Source organism: Crotalus tigris, unplaced genomic scaffold (assembly GCF_016545835.1).
Source record: "Crotalus tigris isolate CLP2741 ecotype Arizona unplaced genomic scaffold, ASM1654583v1 scf7180000023606.2106662, whole genome shotgun sequence".
Lineage (NCBI taxonomy): Eukaryota > Metazoa > Chordata > Lepidosauria > Squamata > Viperidae > Crotalus > Crotalus tigris.
Window position 1 is genome coordinate 1080877 of NW_024100074.1, and position 15395 is coordinate 1096271.

A 15395-nucleotide genomic window follows, 5' to 3' on the forward strand; every position below is an offset into this window, starting at 1 on the left:
GATATGGTTGAGACAGGAAAACTGTAGCCATAAACATATTTAAATAAAATAAACTTAGCTTCACTGACAAGAGCATATGGATTCTGTAATGTCAAAGTAGAAAATGGCAATATACCAAATAATTTATAATAACAAAAAAACTGCCCCCTGTTATTTTAAAAATTGAAAATATAGACAAAACTGGTAACTATCCAGAAAAATATGTAAGTATTTAAGAAGGGAACATAATATAAGAAAAAAATCAGTTTTATGTGAACACAAGATGAAAATCCATATTCTGGAAAATAAGAGTATTTGAGGCTTACTTTCTTTAAACTGTAGCCAGCATGGAAAATAATGGGAGGCAAAAGGATGTTGAAAAATACTTCTGGGTCAAAAGTTACCTTAAAAGAAAAAGAGAGAGAACATGTTATTAAATAAAATGCCTATGTGGCTATATTTTTGATAATTTCTCATGATATATTTTTCAAATTATTTTTCTGAAATTATTACTTTGATATCTGCCTCAGGAAACAGATTTTATTGCAAGAAGTTCCTACACCACTCTAATTCACAAGTGTACGTTCCACTTTGCAAGAAGATTCAGGCAACCATTTATCTTTCCCAACAAAAGTTTCACTTAACCTACATTCTGCACATGGCAAAATGGTGATTTTCCTTCAAATACTAAGATCACAGTAATAAAATCAGCAGTTGATCAAAAGAAGTTTAGATTCATATCCTTATTAGGAATATCAATGAGAAAGTGGCTTTGGATAACCTACCCTTACATTTAATTCCTGATCTGTAAAAAAATAACACAAGAAGCAAGCCACATCATGACTTGTGAGAAAGAATAAGAAATGAGCATTTAATAGTATATGTTGCACACACACTGAGATTTTGAGTTTATCAGAACAAAGTACCCAGTTGATGGGAGGAGGGAAGGTAAACTTCCAAACTGCTATGGAAAGATCAATACAGTAATCATGTCTAAGGACCACAAAATGCAAAAGAAATGAGATGTTACTGTATTTGAAAATCACTACAAACTGAAGCCTACTAGAAGGAAACATCACATGGCATTTCACATTTTCAGCTTTGAAAAAATCTTGTGTAAAATGGTACAGTTCAGTAAGAAAAGAACCTTAGTTAACGAAAGTCAGCTCACTTTTCGCAGTATATCATTCTGTTCCACATTGTGTATTTTTCCAGGGCTTATTTCTCCTTTTAAAGTATATTCAAAGAACTTCCCACTAATGTTGACCAACAGAGTGGAATAAGCCCTGTCTTCCTGAGAACAGCTGAAAGGCTTGTCATGACCACTGGCAGGAGGTATGCCATATCTCAAGATTACTCCAACAATGAGCCCTGAAAGACAAATGGGACTATGAGTTACATCCTACTGGAGCTATATAAGCTTTTACATGTTTTTTTTCTTAAAAATATAACCAATTGGTGTCAAATCCTTCTCATGTTCATTTTTATGTTCTACATAAGGAGGATAGGTATACAGATATTTTTCTCATCATTATAAGCATAACTATAATCACATTATGCAAAGCAAGCTTAATAGGTTCAGTGAGGCATCATTTTAGAACTGCCAAACTGCCATATGTTGACATTTTATTTATTTTTTCTTCCCAAGTTTTTTTTATTAATTTTCCAATATTACATTTATATATTTGAAAAGTAACATGGTGGCTGAGCACAGTAATTCCATTACATTTGAATATCATCAGTACAAATCTCAAAGTATTACAACAACTAATTCTCTCTCTTTCTCCCCTAATATCTACTGTTCATATTCGGACCAATACATTTCTTATTCTATCAATGAAACAAAAAATACCTTTTTAGTATTCATCAATAATCTTTAGTCTATACATATCTTAATTGATTTGACATTCCATCTTTTAGACAATAACCTAGTAAGTTTTTCTTAACTTTAATTTCCCATTGATATTTAAATTTAACATTTAATCTTTATCATTTCCAAATTTTAAATGACCCCAATTTCTAAGTCTCCTATCTCATATTTGGGGCTAATAATTTTTTTCTTTTCTTCCGTCTACTTCCTTTCTTCCTTTCCAAAAAAAAAAAGAAACAAAATAAAACAAAAACAAACAAACAAAAAAATAAACCGTCAGCATTTGTACCACAAACCAATATACAAATTTAATTATTAGTATTTATACTTCTACGTTTTACTTAATCTTTGTCTCAATTCATAATATCTTAAATTCAAATCTTAGCTATTTTTAAACATTCAAACTTTTAGCCAATCAGTGACCTGATAATTAATTTTCCCTTAATATTTTAATGTTTAATATTTTTTTCCAAATTTTTAATTAAGCACAATTCCTTTATCATAATTCCTCATACAATCTAATATTTAAAATACACACCTTATATATAAATTCTACCATCTATCTTAACAAACTAATAAAACAATATAATATTCTTATTTCAATATTTATATTTCTAGATTTTATATAACCAAAATTTTCTTTATCTCAAATTGTTACAATATCTTGTGTTCAGAATACATATTCTATCCATTTGGATCTATTCTATTTTAGATCTCATGTATAAATCAAAACCCCAATCCTTTTCAGTCTTATTCTAGCTTTTTTTCTTTGCCAAGTCATGTTTCGTATCCTTGCTTTTAAATCATCAAAAAGATCTCCTTGTATTGTTGTGGCTATTGTTTGATGTTGATAAAAGCATCCAGTTGATGTTTTCTTCAGAGGACTAGCTGATTTAGCAGATCATCTCTTTGTTTTTCCAATTCGATGCCGTTGTCCTATCTGTTTTTCTTTTTTATCTTCAAATTCCTTCTGGTTTATAAGAAAAGTCCTTTCCTTGTTCTCTATTATCAGTTTCTTTTTTGTGTTTTCCATTGTCTGTATTTGTTGAGTATCTAAGTCTTCTGTCATAGCATTTGGTTGTTTCACTTTCTCTAGAGAATTCTGTATAGATGATTCTTTGGTTGAAGTCATAGTTTGAGTTTGCATATCCAGACTTATATGGAGAGTTTGGATAATCACTTTTAACATACAAAGAATTTGTTCCTGTTCTTTCTCTGTAGGAGAAATCCATTCCTGTTCTTTCCCATTGTAGTATATTAAACTAAAAAAAACTTACAATCAGAAAGTCCACCAAGTAAGGAGCTGAGCTGAGTTTCTTGCAGCTGGTGCTTTATATCTTATCTATTTTCAAAGCCGTCAACAAGTCTCTCTTAAAGAATAGCAGGTTACAGTCTCAAATTTAGCCACCAGATGTCATTTCAGAATTAGTTGGATCTTTCCAGTTTCTCCCCCCCCCTCTATTTTAAGGGAACCCCCCCCAATCTTCAATAATAGTTAGAGTTAAAATCAGAGAGAGAAAAAAATAGAGAATAGAAAGTTACAAGTCTTATAATCCACCAATTTTAGGAAATAGAATTCCAATTAGGATCCCAGTATTTTTCCAACGTTTTAAACTCCCGAGTGGTTGATTGCTGCTGTTTCTGGAGGGAAGGCTAAAATCCCCCTTCCCTCACCACTGGGGGAAAGTACTTTAGCAGCTTATGCAGGTAATGAAGTAATTAGGATGTAAGAGAGGTAGATCTCACTCAGTCTCTTCCATGCTGCTTTAAAGTTGCCAGATGGTACATGCAAGTTCGGCTGTTAGCAGCTAGGGACAAGCCATATTTCTATGGCCGGTCCTTTCATCTGCCGGTTTGGAGGGATCGCCAACTCTAACGGGAGAGTTGCTGCTCTCCCACGATCCAGCGAAAGCCCCTCCTTGCTGGTTGCCTCTTCAGGGCTGCTTTCGGTCCTTTTCAGGGCCCCCTAGCGATGCGAAATTGAACAGGGGAGAGAGAGCAAATCTCCCAGCCGTCCATGGTGGCCGCATGACAAACCGGAAGCCGACATTTTAATTCTTACTTGGAAAATGTGGAAGTTCTATTTATAAATAATCTCATGTGCATAAATATACTAGATTATTTTAAAAAATATGGGGATTCATATCCCCTTCTTAGATTCAGTATACCACAATTTCTGATGATCCCCAAACCATTCAGAATTTTTTTTTAAAAAAAATCATAAAATGCAAGCACTTGATCCTTCAAATGTCCTATCTTTATCTGATTTATGCTTGAGCAATTCACTGGCCAAAGCCCAAAATACACTGAGCAATTAAACACCAATTTGGAAACTGAAATGAATACATTTTGTTTAGCACCTTGGGTTCTGCAGTGATTCCAGTAATCAGCAGGTTGATTTGGCAAGTTTCCAGCCTCAAAATGAATTTATATCTAAGTGTCTCAAAAGTTAGAGCTGATATGTTTTTATTGCATTTGCTATTTGTATATTTAATTTCACTCTGTATTGTAAATCGCCTAGAGAATTTTTTTTGTTCTGAAGTAGCCTATAAACAGTATTCCAAAGGGAGATGCATAAATTTGTTATTCCCAAAAAGGGGGAAAATGTAAGCATGCTAATTATGGCACAAACTTTTATTGATAAATTGTTGACATGAGTTCTTGGAAAACAGCTGTACCGTATATCAGATTTGGAGAGAATGAAAAGCTAAGATTTGTAAAAAAAACAAACAAAAAAACCTCCCAGAATTCTCACCACTTTAATCACACTACAAATTTGCATGATCATTTAGGCAAAATAGTTCAATAGTACTAGATAAATCATATATCAGATATATCTTAAAATTATTGCCTTTGGATATCTAGTGGGATACCACCAATAGAGAAAAGAAATGAAGTTCCAAAGGGAATGAAAAAATTAGCATTATGAAAAAATAGCATTAACCACTATAGAACAACACAACATGGATTATATGTTCCATGAACCATGGTTGATAAAGAAACATAATATTCTAACAATGTAGGATACTAGCCTGACCAAAGAGAGCATAAGCTTGGATCACAAGCCTATTTATTCTAGTGCCTTTTTGAGATCACAAGAATAAACTAGAGAGCAATCTCATGTATGCTTTTCAAAAGAATACCTGTTACCCGTTCAATAATTTGACATGAGCTTTGATTTACCTTTATAAAACTCAAAACACACATCTTAGAAATTTATATTTGTACAAAAGACTAATTCAAACAGTCAAGTGAATTTAAAAATGGATAATCTAAATGGATTCAAAAAATGTCAGTGGACAGCTTGCATTTTCCTTGTATGCTACATTTTATAAAAAGGTAACAAAATCTCAACAATCCAATGTGCAGACAACCCTTTTAAAAATGGTTGGGAAAATGCATTGTGATCTTGCTCTACTTTCTTGCTAAACTGCTCGCACGAATTAGCAGCAAATATAAATCCAGAAAAGCTCTGCCTCTAAAAATAAAACCTAGGTAGAATAATCTGTGCATCTAATGAGTAGATAATAGCTTTTAAACTATAAGCTGGAGAGCAAGAAAAGAAATATTTGCATTTTTTTTTAGCAAAAGTACTTAATTCTGAAAGAAAAACTGAGCTACAGATGGGTATTTTGAACCTGGAATTTTACTGTAACTATAGTTGGCATGCTGAAGCTAAGAATTTGAGCAGTATGAGAAAAATGGTGCTAATCCTTAAATCCAAGGTTATGAATGACTGAACTCTGGGAGGATGAAAGTTCGAATCTGCACAGAAGTTCACTTCTGATCTTCTCTAGGGACTCACTGATAAACATATAAAGCCCGGTGGAATAATGGAACTCTACCTAGTTTGACCCTGTTTCGTCGTATTGGTAAGCATTCTTATGGCAATCAACTGCATCTGTAAAAGGCCACTTTAATTGCACACTTCCAACATGTGGGCTAGGTTTCTTGGTTAGTTAAATTTTAAAGGCCTGCCTTCATAGGTGTTTTAGCAGAAGTATTATTACATAATAAAGAACAAAGGAGTCTCAGTCAATCAAGTTCCCACTGGGAAATCCTATAGAGAGTGAGGGCAACCTTTACTCTGCTCAAATAGCCGGCCCCTGGTGGCACAGGGGTTTTGATCAAGACGACAGAATTAGCCCAGCATGTCTCGGCAGACCCAATTCGCATTCAGAAATGAACAATCAAAGAGAAGGAATATCCTTTTGTAATCTTTGCTTCCAAGCCCATCTAACAGCACCTGAGGCTTTTTTTCTGCTGAACTGAGGGAAGAGACTGGTTTCTACACATAACCTGGCAGGTTTGTTCAAATTCATAGCCTCTCCTGTTCAACCGATCTGTTTGGATCTGTTTGTATTTGGTCTTTAATATGGGAAGCAGAGGGAGGAAGGAAAGGTAAATGACAACAGGATGATGCAATACACAGAAGGGAATGAATCTTTCCATTTGCTTGATATCCCTGTTTGCACTGCAGTAAACAGAAACCAATTAATAAGGACCTTGTTTCATTCTAAAAAAAAAAAATTTAAAAAAAGCACATCACAAAGTGAGCAATGTAAAAAATTGAACTATTAGGATTTTCTCCAAAGAAAAATGGGAAATATATTCCTACAGGCTTATTAAATATCAACTATCTTAGAAAACCAATGTCCCAAGTAAAAGAAGTAGAGAACAGGGCAGCAGTTATTTATTTTGTTGTATTTATATCCTGTCTTTCTTCTGGAGGCTCAAAGTTCCATACAAGAATTCACCTTTGTAGTTTGTAAGTTATTGTTGCAACACACTGAGGAAGAAGATAGTGACCAGCCCTCTGAATTTCAGGGCTGAGTGGCTTTAAAATTGATTTTCTTTCTTTCTGGTAGTTTAGCACACTACTCACAACAGGGCAAAATTCTGAAAGACCGAAGCCAGGGAATTTATGCCCGGCTTATCTATTACAACTGGTGCCTGGTATAAGCCTTTATGATGTCATGTGCAACCTGACATCACACAAATGATGCAGATTCTGTAATTTGCACATATTACATAATCCATGTCATTGTGTGATGTCATAATACCCATCACTCCCATCTCCTCCCACTTGCAAAAGTTGATGTCTGCTATCATCTTTAAGTTTCCCTTAGCCATCTTTACCGTAATATATTTTATCATGCTCTTAAACCTACTTTCCTTTTCTATCAAAGAGAAAAAATTTCCTTTCCATAAGATGCCTAATTAAATCAACAGAGGAAGCGGTAAGGATGATGTCAGTAAAAAGGATCATGTCAATCCATTTAAATTTCAGTTAAAATGGACTTACTAATGCACAGAGTTAAACTAACTAACCTGTGTCATGGGAATACTTAAACTGGTCCATTCACCTATCTTGCATATTTATTCAAAGCAAATTTTCTGGAAAAGATTCTATAGCTGAAAAAACAGCACTTGCTACAAAGGTCAGGCAACACACATCATAACTTCCAAACATTATTGATGCCTTCCTAACCATCTGAGAAAGAACCAATGATGTTGTGAGATGTAAAAACCCCAAATTTTGATACTCACAATACGAAGACAAGTCTGGTTAACAAAACAAAGGTTTATTGGAGAATAACAGAAACAGAATAAAAGAGAAAAGAGAAAGAATAGAAGAGATGAGCGTTTGCAAACGCGGCCCCCTGGATCCTTCCCTATGGATTGGATTCCAGGAGCACACTGGCCTGGTTTCAGGTTTTGCATTTTATAGCCCTACAATGCATTGTCACATCTCTTTCATCTTAGTGGTTTTCTCTGAAGTGGTACTTTGTTAACCTGACCTCTTCCGTCCATCTGCTGTTATCTTTTTTATCTGGAATTCTCACTTTGGGTTAAAATCCCCTTCTTTGATAGTAGGATTTCCACTTAAAGTGTAATTTCCTATGTCCGGGAGATTTTTAGGCAGGATATAGTAAACATTTGGTCATATATTGGCATTGCATTGTTACATTTGTGTTACAGCATTACATTAGTACTAAAGAGACAGTTTCATATAATGGCATTACATTTCTACAATTATTTCTACAATTATTAAAAGAATAACTTTTATTTCCTTAACTTTTATTTCCTTCAATCCCCCCTTTTTCTTTTCCACCTGAATTTATTCTTTTATACTTTTAACAGTTCATAACTTCCTATATTTTCTTTAGATTCCTGTGCAAGCAAGTTTTCATATTCTGAGTCTTCTTTCCCCAATGTTCCTTAAAGTATTGGGCCCATGGTCCTTCCTTCTACTAAAGAAAGTACTAAGGAAACAACAGTAGCAGAAGAAAAACTTTTCAACACATAGTCTAGGTTCTAGGAACACGTCCAATCCATTGAAGTTTTTCTCCCACTTAGATGGAAACAATTCAACAGGTAAGGCAGGTTGAAATTTCATTTTCAGGCCGTCCAGCTGCAGAGTTTGTCACTGGAGAGGATATGATGGGACTTTCCATGGACTCACGCCTTGATTCCTTAAATCAGGAGGACTTGGCATGATTGAGACCACTCAGGACTGGTATTTCTAGGTGACAGTTCTTTTCACCTGAATCCACTCTCCAGGAACAATGGCCAGAGACAGGTGGTAAGGCAGCCTGGGCCTGTACTGAGATAGAAGACAAAACCTGCACCACATTATGCAAACGCTGAGTAACTTTCTTCTCTTCTTCATTGACATTTTTGAACCTTCATGTAACAAAAGCCTCCCATTTCAAAGAAACAAAAACAACTTTCCAGTTGAGGCCTATATTGACATGGCCTCACCACTAAATGTTGTAAAGCTTTTTTTTTTTAACTTGAATTTTATCACATATTTGTTTAACTAAAATATAAATACAACCATCCTGTTGTAGAAAATATTAATCATCCCTTGTGACCCCCCTTCAGTGGCTGCTTCTGTGTTCTAGCCATTGTTTTGTTGTTGTTTTTTTCTTTTTTCTTTTCAACATCCCTCTCCCATCTTGCAACATCCACCTCCCATCTTTAGTACATTCTTATTCCTTCAACATTCTAAGGCTTGTGTTAAGGCATACAATTCACACGTTTGGGCTGACCACTTTAATGGCAGTCTCCCTGCTTAATGCATGCAATTCACAAGTCTGTGCAAACAAACTTAAAACAACTTTCCTGTTTCTTTCTTTTATTAACCATTCCTTCCTTCCCTTCTGCCACTCTAGCATAACTTTTCTTTTTTTTCTTCTTCCACCAGTATTCAAAACTCCATAAACATACTTGGAGTCAGTGTATATTTTCTCCTTCTCCCTTTGTCATTTTTACACATTGCTTACATGATTCTAATAGTTGGATAGGTTTTAAGAGTATAATAAGAAACTACCCCCCCAGACATACCATCTTGTAATGTTCCAATACATCTTCTAAGACTTAATATCACACTCTATCTCACACCCTGTGCACTGAACACAATTAATACAGTGAGAGCAGCAACAACACCCACAAAGATACCCACAAAATCAGCACATGCGGGAGGTCTTGGTTTTCCTTTGGTTCTAGATAGAAAAAGAAATATAAAGTTTAGTTCTTTTTCCTCTATTACCCCCCTTTCTGTCAGGAAGATTGACTATTAGTCCATGAAGTCCTTCGGAACTTTAGCTTCAGTGAATCTCCTTGGTGAGATTCCACCTTCCACTCCTCTGGGGCTGGCACAGGCCCTTTTACTTGGGAGTAATGGTCCAACCTTTTTCAGCTGTCCTGATAGCTGTCTCAGTGGTTAACAAGATGATGTAAAGTCCTTCCCAGGTTGGAGTTAGTTTTTCCTCTCTCCAGGCTTTTATCAACACCCACTGTCCTGCTTTGTATTGGTGTACTACAAAGTCCAAGGAGTTTGGGCAAGAATGCCTTTCTGTTGCAGGAGAGAAAAACACCTGGACAGTTCAAGTACATATTTTCTAATTATTTTATCTTTTAATTCAATTCTTGGTAATCCCTCCTTCCCCATCTACTATCGTATCTTCATTATGTCTCTTTTTCTTGTTCTTTTCTTTTCTCAACCACTTTGCTATGAACAAGTGTATACCTCCTTTAGGCTTCCTGATTAAAATTGTCTACACTTGATAAGAAATGCTAACCACCAAGATGTTCCCAAATGTCAATTTTAGATAAAAATGCCACTGGCTGCCTTCCCCCCCCCCACTTCTGGGACAAAACCTCCTCCAACCTTTGTCCTTGTTTATAAATAAATTACCTAGCGAAGAACCAACAAAGGAGAGCTCACCAAACCCTGTTTGCATTTGTTAACACAAGCTCTTTTTCTAACAGTTTTGCATACTAATCTTTACTCAAAACAGCATAGCTATTTATAATCCCAAAATTTTTCTCAACTTCTTTGTTTTAACTTCACACAAAAAATAAACAAGTTTAATAAGATATTCTGAGTTAGTGAAATAGTTTTTTTTTAAACTCTAGTATTGCTTTTAATATAAAGTTAGTTAAATTCCAATTTAATCAAATTCCATTCAGATGGAAACAGATTTCCATTAAATTTCCATTAAATAGGAAGAACATTTACAAATCTAAGCAAACAATTTTGAATCATTTCTTTTGGTTGATATTAAACAATTTAAACTCAAAAATTTCCCCCAAAAAAGTTGTCCAACAATTACTGACCCCTCTTTTGAATAGAAAAAAAATGCAAAAGTGGGCATTAAATTTTCACAGCCACCCCACCTTTCTCAAACCTGAATTCTAAGCAGAGAAAAAGTTAAAAAGATCAACCCCCCCCTTCTCCTTTCTCTCTCTCTTCCTCTCAAAGCAACACAGCCAGAAAAAGCAGGGGGGAGGGGGTTGTGTCTGCAGATAGAGTTTGAAAAGGCATTAACACACTTAACATTTGCAAAAGGGAGAGAGCAGAATAGGCAAGAAAATGATATAGGATTTCCTGCCTGAGCAGGTCAGGTAACTTTGGGCTGTTCTTAAGAGGGAGAGAAAAAAATAAATAAACAAACACATCTTTCTTCACTTTGTTTGTTGGCCAGACAAACAGAGTGAAGTTATTTCTTTTGGTATCTTCTTTTCTCTTGAGGTTAGTAACAGTCATATTTACTTCACACACAAAGACTCTGACACACATATACGTACCAAGACAAGGAAAAGAGAACAGAAAACTGCTTGGGAAAAAGGTCTTCTCACTCATACACAGAGACAAACACACATTTCTCTCATTCCCCTTATTTCCCAAAACTTCCTTTTCTACCCTAGCTCCACATGGGAAACCCATTCACAGACACAAGGCATCTGCTGCTAGCAAGATGGGTTTTCCTGTTTGAAGCTACTCAATTTTACAGTTTTTTTCTTTAGGTTTACAACAACGACTTACAACAACAACCCATCTTCTTGAGAGTTTTCCTGATTATGGTTCCCTGAGGTTCTCGATTTGACGGCCACTCAAAACTCTTAACACCAGTTTGCTTCCCTTCAGGATTGCCTTCCCCCTTGCGGGAGTAAGGGATCTCAACCTTTCAGGTCCATACTCCTCTGGACTTACCAGTGTTCCCAGAACACAGCCCATCACACTTACACAGCCGTTATCGCAGAAATCCTCCCACAATCGCTCTCCTGACCACCTAGGTACAATTGCATGCGTCCCTCCTTCGGGGCAAAAGTTCCTTACCTGGGCCAGTGCACTGGGTTACCTGGTCTGGGCTTCAGTTGTTGACTTTCTTCCTATTTCCTGTCCTTTGATTTTTGTAAACCAGAGTTGTCAATTTAGTTTGGCTCGGAGCCTGCAAAGGGAAACTAGATCTCAGATAACTTCAGGCAGTTGAAATCAACAGGCGCGCTCCTGATTTTACTGAGACCAGTGTCCCCTAGAAGCTCTTAATGCCCGCATCCTCCACCAAGATTGTGAGATGTAAAAACCCCAAATTTTGATACTCACAATAGGAAGACAAGTCTGGTTAACAAAACAAAGGTTTATTGGAGAATAACAGAAACAGAATAAAAGAGAAAAGAGAAAGAATAGAAGAGAGGAACGTTTGCAAACGCGGCCCCCTGGATCCTTCCCTATGGATTGGATTCCAGGAGCACACTGGCCTGGTTTCAGGTTTTGCATTTTATAGCCCTACAATGCATTGTCACATCTCTTTCATCTTAGTGGTTTTCTCTGAAGTGGTACTTTGTTAACCTGACCTCTTCCGTCCATCTGCTGTTATCTTTTTTATCTGGAATTCTCACTTTGGGTTAAAATCCCCTTCTTTGATAGTAGGATTTCCACTTAAAGTGTAATTTCCTATGTCCGGGAGATTTTTAGGCAGGATATAGTAAACATTTGGTCATATATTGGCATTGCATTGTTACATTTGTGTTACAGCATTACATTAGTACTAAAGAGACAGTTTCATATAATGGCATTACATTTCTACAATTATTTCTACAATTATTAAAAGAATAACTTTTATTTCCTTAATTTTTATTTCCTTCAATGTAATATAGCCTTGTTCTATATTCCCCAAGTTGTATTTTTTTCTTTAATTTGGTAGGATTGTGTGTGGTCAGAACTATTAAAGATTTGACTGGTTTAATGACTGCTTTGAATTAAACAGGTTATCAGAACAAGACCATTTATCTCTAGTCAAGGGGAAACTCTGTTCCTTCAATATGCTAAAGCTATACTTTTCCTAATGACTATACACACATTTCCACTGGAATTCCTCAATTTTTTTTTGAAGTATTCACAATCAGTGGATACAATATTTGCTTTTCTAGCTTTTTAAACAAAGTATTTTTTCTTTTTTTTCTCATTTACCTAAAAATAAATTTTAAGTGAGAGCCAAGATCATTCCAAAATTAGAAAATAATTACTGCTGGTAGTATTGTCATTCCTATGCAGGAGCAAAACCTAATATATGTCCAGATTGAATATCTAGGCTTCCTTGAACATTTTAATTGGGATGTAAATTGATTAATGAGAAGGGCTCAAGAGCCTGAACATTCTTGAAGTATAACATAAAATGTTCCAGGGCACAAGAGTATGATCACCAGTAGTTTACTCAACCCTCATTCTTTCAATAATATCACCAATATATACTGTAGATGTCCAGCATTATGAAGAGAATTTGGCACATAACAAGGACTTCAAATGCATATTGGAGCAATAAAATGCATATTCATCAACAAACACTCAAATCACATATATTTATTGTCAGATTTAATTACCAAAGGCTTTCTAAATAAAAATGCTAGAGCATTATAGTTATTGTTAAAGGCCCTGAAATAGGAACCAGGTAGTTATGACTTCTAGTTCTGCCTTAGGCACAAGTCCCTCTCTTTCAGCACTAGGAAAAAGGCAATGGTAACTACTTTCAAAAGTATTGCCAAGAAAACTGCATACGTGGCTGCATTCACACATTGCATTAGTCATAAAATGGTTAGTTTGGTTTTACATTATACAAGATCAGGCAATTATATACCAACAAAATGTAACTGATCTCTAATCCATTTTCAGGAAAGAATAAGGTACAGATAATCCTTATGACCAGAACAATTTCCATTGTTGTGATCATAAATCAAAGTTGGCCTTACAATAATTTTTACAGCAGTAGTTAAGGGAATTATATGGTTGTTAAATGTATCCAACTTTCCCATGGTTTTTTTTGTTGGAAATCAACAAAAAGGTTACAAATTGCAATCATGTGACCTTAAAACACTGCAATCATGTGTAAATGCAAGGCTGGTTGCCAAGTGCTGAACTGTGGTCATATGACCACGAGGGAGGGGCAATGATCATAACTGACAGTACAGGTTGTAAGTTACTTTTTCCAAGTTCATCATACCTCTGAACCATTGTTAATCAGTTGTAAGTTGACTACTTGTAACGGGTGTAGCATCAAGTCAGAGTATAAAACTTTAAGCTTAATTAAATTATTTTGTCCTTATATGTGTAATCTATCGTTGTCTAATTGATCATGATGTTGATCCATCAAAATTTTAAAAAAATTGCATTTATAAATACAGCATTTATAAAAATATCAGATTTAGATCTATTTCATTATTTTCAAGAGTGGGATCCATTACCAAAGCTAGATCCATCCTTAGCATTTTATTTTTAAAAAGTAATGAAACTTGGAATTTGCTGTCCACAGTGTCAGCTGTAATTTGAACTTTACTCCTAGTTTCCTCCAAAGCTTGGAGCAACTCATTTTGCTCCCTATCAATATTCATCTCTACAGAAACCTTCCTCTGAGATGGGATAGGAAATCCATCAATGATTCATCCAATATCAAACAGGAGTCTTCTGTTAGCCCAAAGATTAAATCTGATGTCTCACATTTCAAACATTTAAATGGTACTTGTCTTTATTGCAGACAGAATAAACAAACAAACCTTAAGAGGGATCTTATTCTCTTGAAGGCATTCTTCTATTACAAATAGCAACTAAGAAAGGATGAAAGAATAGATAGGCCCTCTCTTCCTTCAAAAGCATGCATTTTAATTGCACAAATTGAATCAATAGCACATCCATTTATTTGGGTATTTTAGAAATGTAATAGCTATTTTACATAGCTCAATTTTATAGTAGAGAAAAAAGCCATGGAACAAATACTTTTTATCCAATCTGAATCAAAGCACTATAGAATTTGGTTAGTATTATTTATACTACCATTTGATTATTATTTATACTACTTTCCTTTGGCTTGTCTTTATATTGGTAATCAGACCTCTATCTCCTGAGAGTGAAAAACCCTGATATGCTGATATTTTTTAGAATTGGGCAAGTTAGCCCTATGTTTGGAATATTTAATAGATGAGAATTCACCTTTGTTCCCCACTGTAAGAAATAAGTTAATTCCACACAGTACTTTATCTGAAGAAAATTGCAGCATTTCTTTATGACTCAAGTACAGAATAATGTCTAGAATACTTTGGTCAATACTTTTTTGATTTGTAGCTAAACTTCTGTCATAAGATGCAAGGTGCAGTGTTTGAGTAGCACAACAGTCAAGTCTTTCTTAAGAGGTAGTCTTTGGCCTAAGTTTTATGAAACTGAAATAATTGCTCTCAAGACGATGAAAACTGAAAAAAAAAGCATGCCCAATCACAATGATCTTCTCTACAATATAATCTGAAATCCAGGTAAGTAGTTATATGTAACTTGCTTAGATTATAGCAATTTTATTTGACCTTTTCTATGTGTGATTGCTGCTTTCCTTTGTTGATCCCAATCTCTTGCATACCTGTTTAAAAATATTAACACCACAATATAATATTACTGGTATTCACATTACTCTAATGCAGTGGTTCTCAACCTGTGGGTCGGGACCCCATTTGGGGTCGAACGACCATTTCACAGGGGTCGCCAAACAACGCAGTCCACCATTTTTTTCCCCTTTTCCTTAGCTGTGCTACTCCCTTTTATTCTATTGGCTTTTGAAAGCCAATAGAATAGACTCTCTTGAATAGAGTCTAATTCTATTGGCTTTCAAAAGCCAATAGGAATGTCCAGGCTGTCTCTGCCCTGCTGAGCCCGCCAAAAGTCCTATTCTGCAAATGGTACTGCACCAGTTGAGTAGTCCTTGACTTACGACCGGTT

General features: G+C 35.3%; 2 protein-coding genes and 1 long non-coding RNA gene across 7 annotated transcripts in view; 1 reads left to right on the forward strand and 2 right to left on the reverse strand.

Annotated features, from left to right (window-relative positions):
* CHST7 (carbohydrate sulfotransferase 7) overlaps positions 1-15395 on the forward strand; it is a 105765-nt gene that overhangs the window by 86583 nt on the left and 3787 nt on the right. The window lies entirely within an intron of this gene.
* Positions 1-15395, reverse strand: part of SLC9A7 (solute carrier family 9 member A7) — a 97487-nt gene that overhangs the window by 61103 nt on the left and 20989 nt on the right. For all 3 annotated transcript variants that reach the window (XM_039319639.1, XM_039319640.1, XM_039319643.1), the window contains exons 2-3: positions 1151-1350; positions 306-383 (exon numbers count right to left, since the gene is read on the reverse strand). In XM_039319639.1, the coding sequence (XP_039175573.1) occupies positions 306-383; positions 1151-1350 (278 nt within the window). The remainder of the gene's footprint in view (positions 1-305; positions 384-1150; positions 1351-15395) is intronic.
* On the reverse strand, positions 8633-15175 carry LOC120297240. Of its 2 annotated transcripts, none has more exons than XR_005553743.1 (2): positions 11478-15175; positions 8633-9710 (listed from the first exon to the last, which is right to left on the reverse strand). It is a non-coding gene; the product is annotated as an uncharacterized LOC120297240 (long non-coding RNA). The 2 variants fall into 2 exon arrangements; XR_005553744.1 differs by lacking the exon at positions 11478-15175 and adding an exon at positions 11184-11344.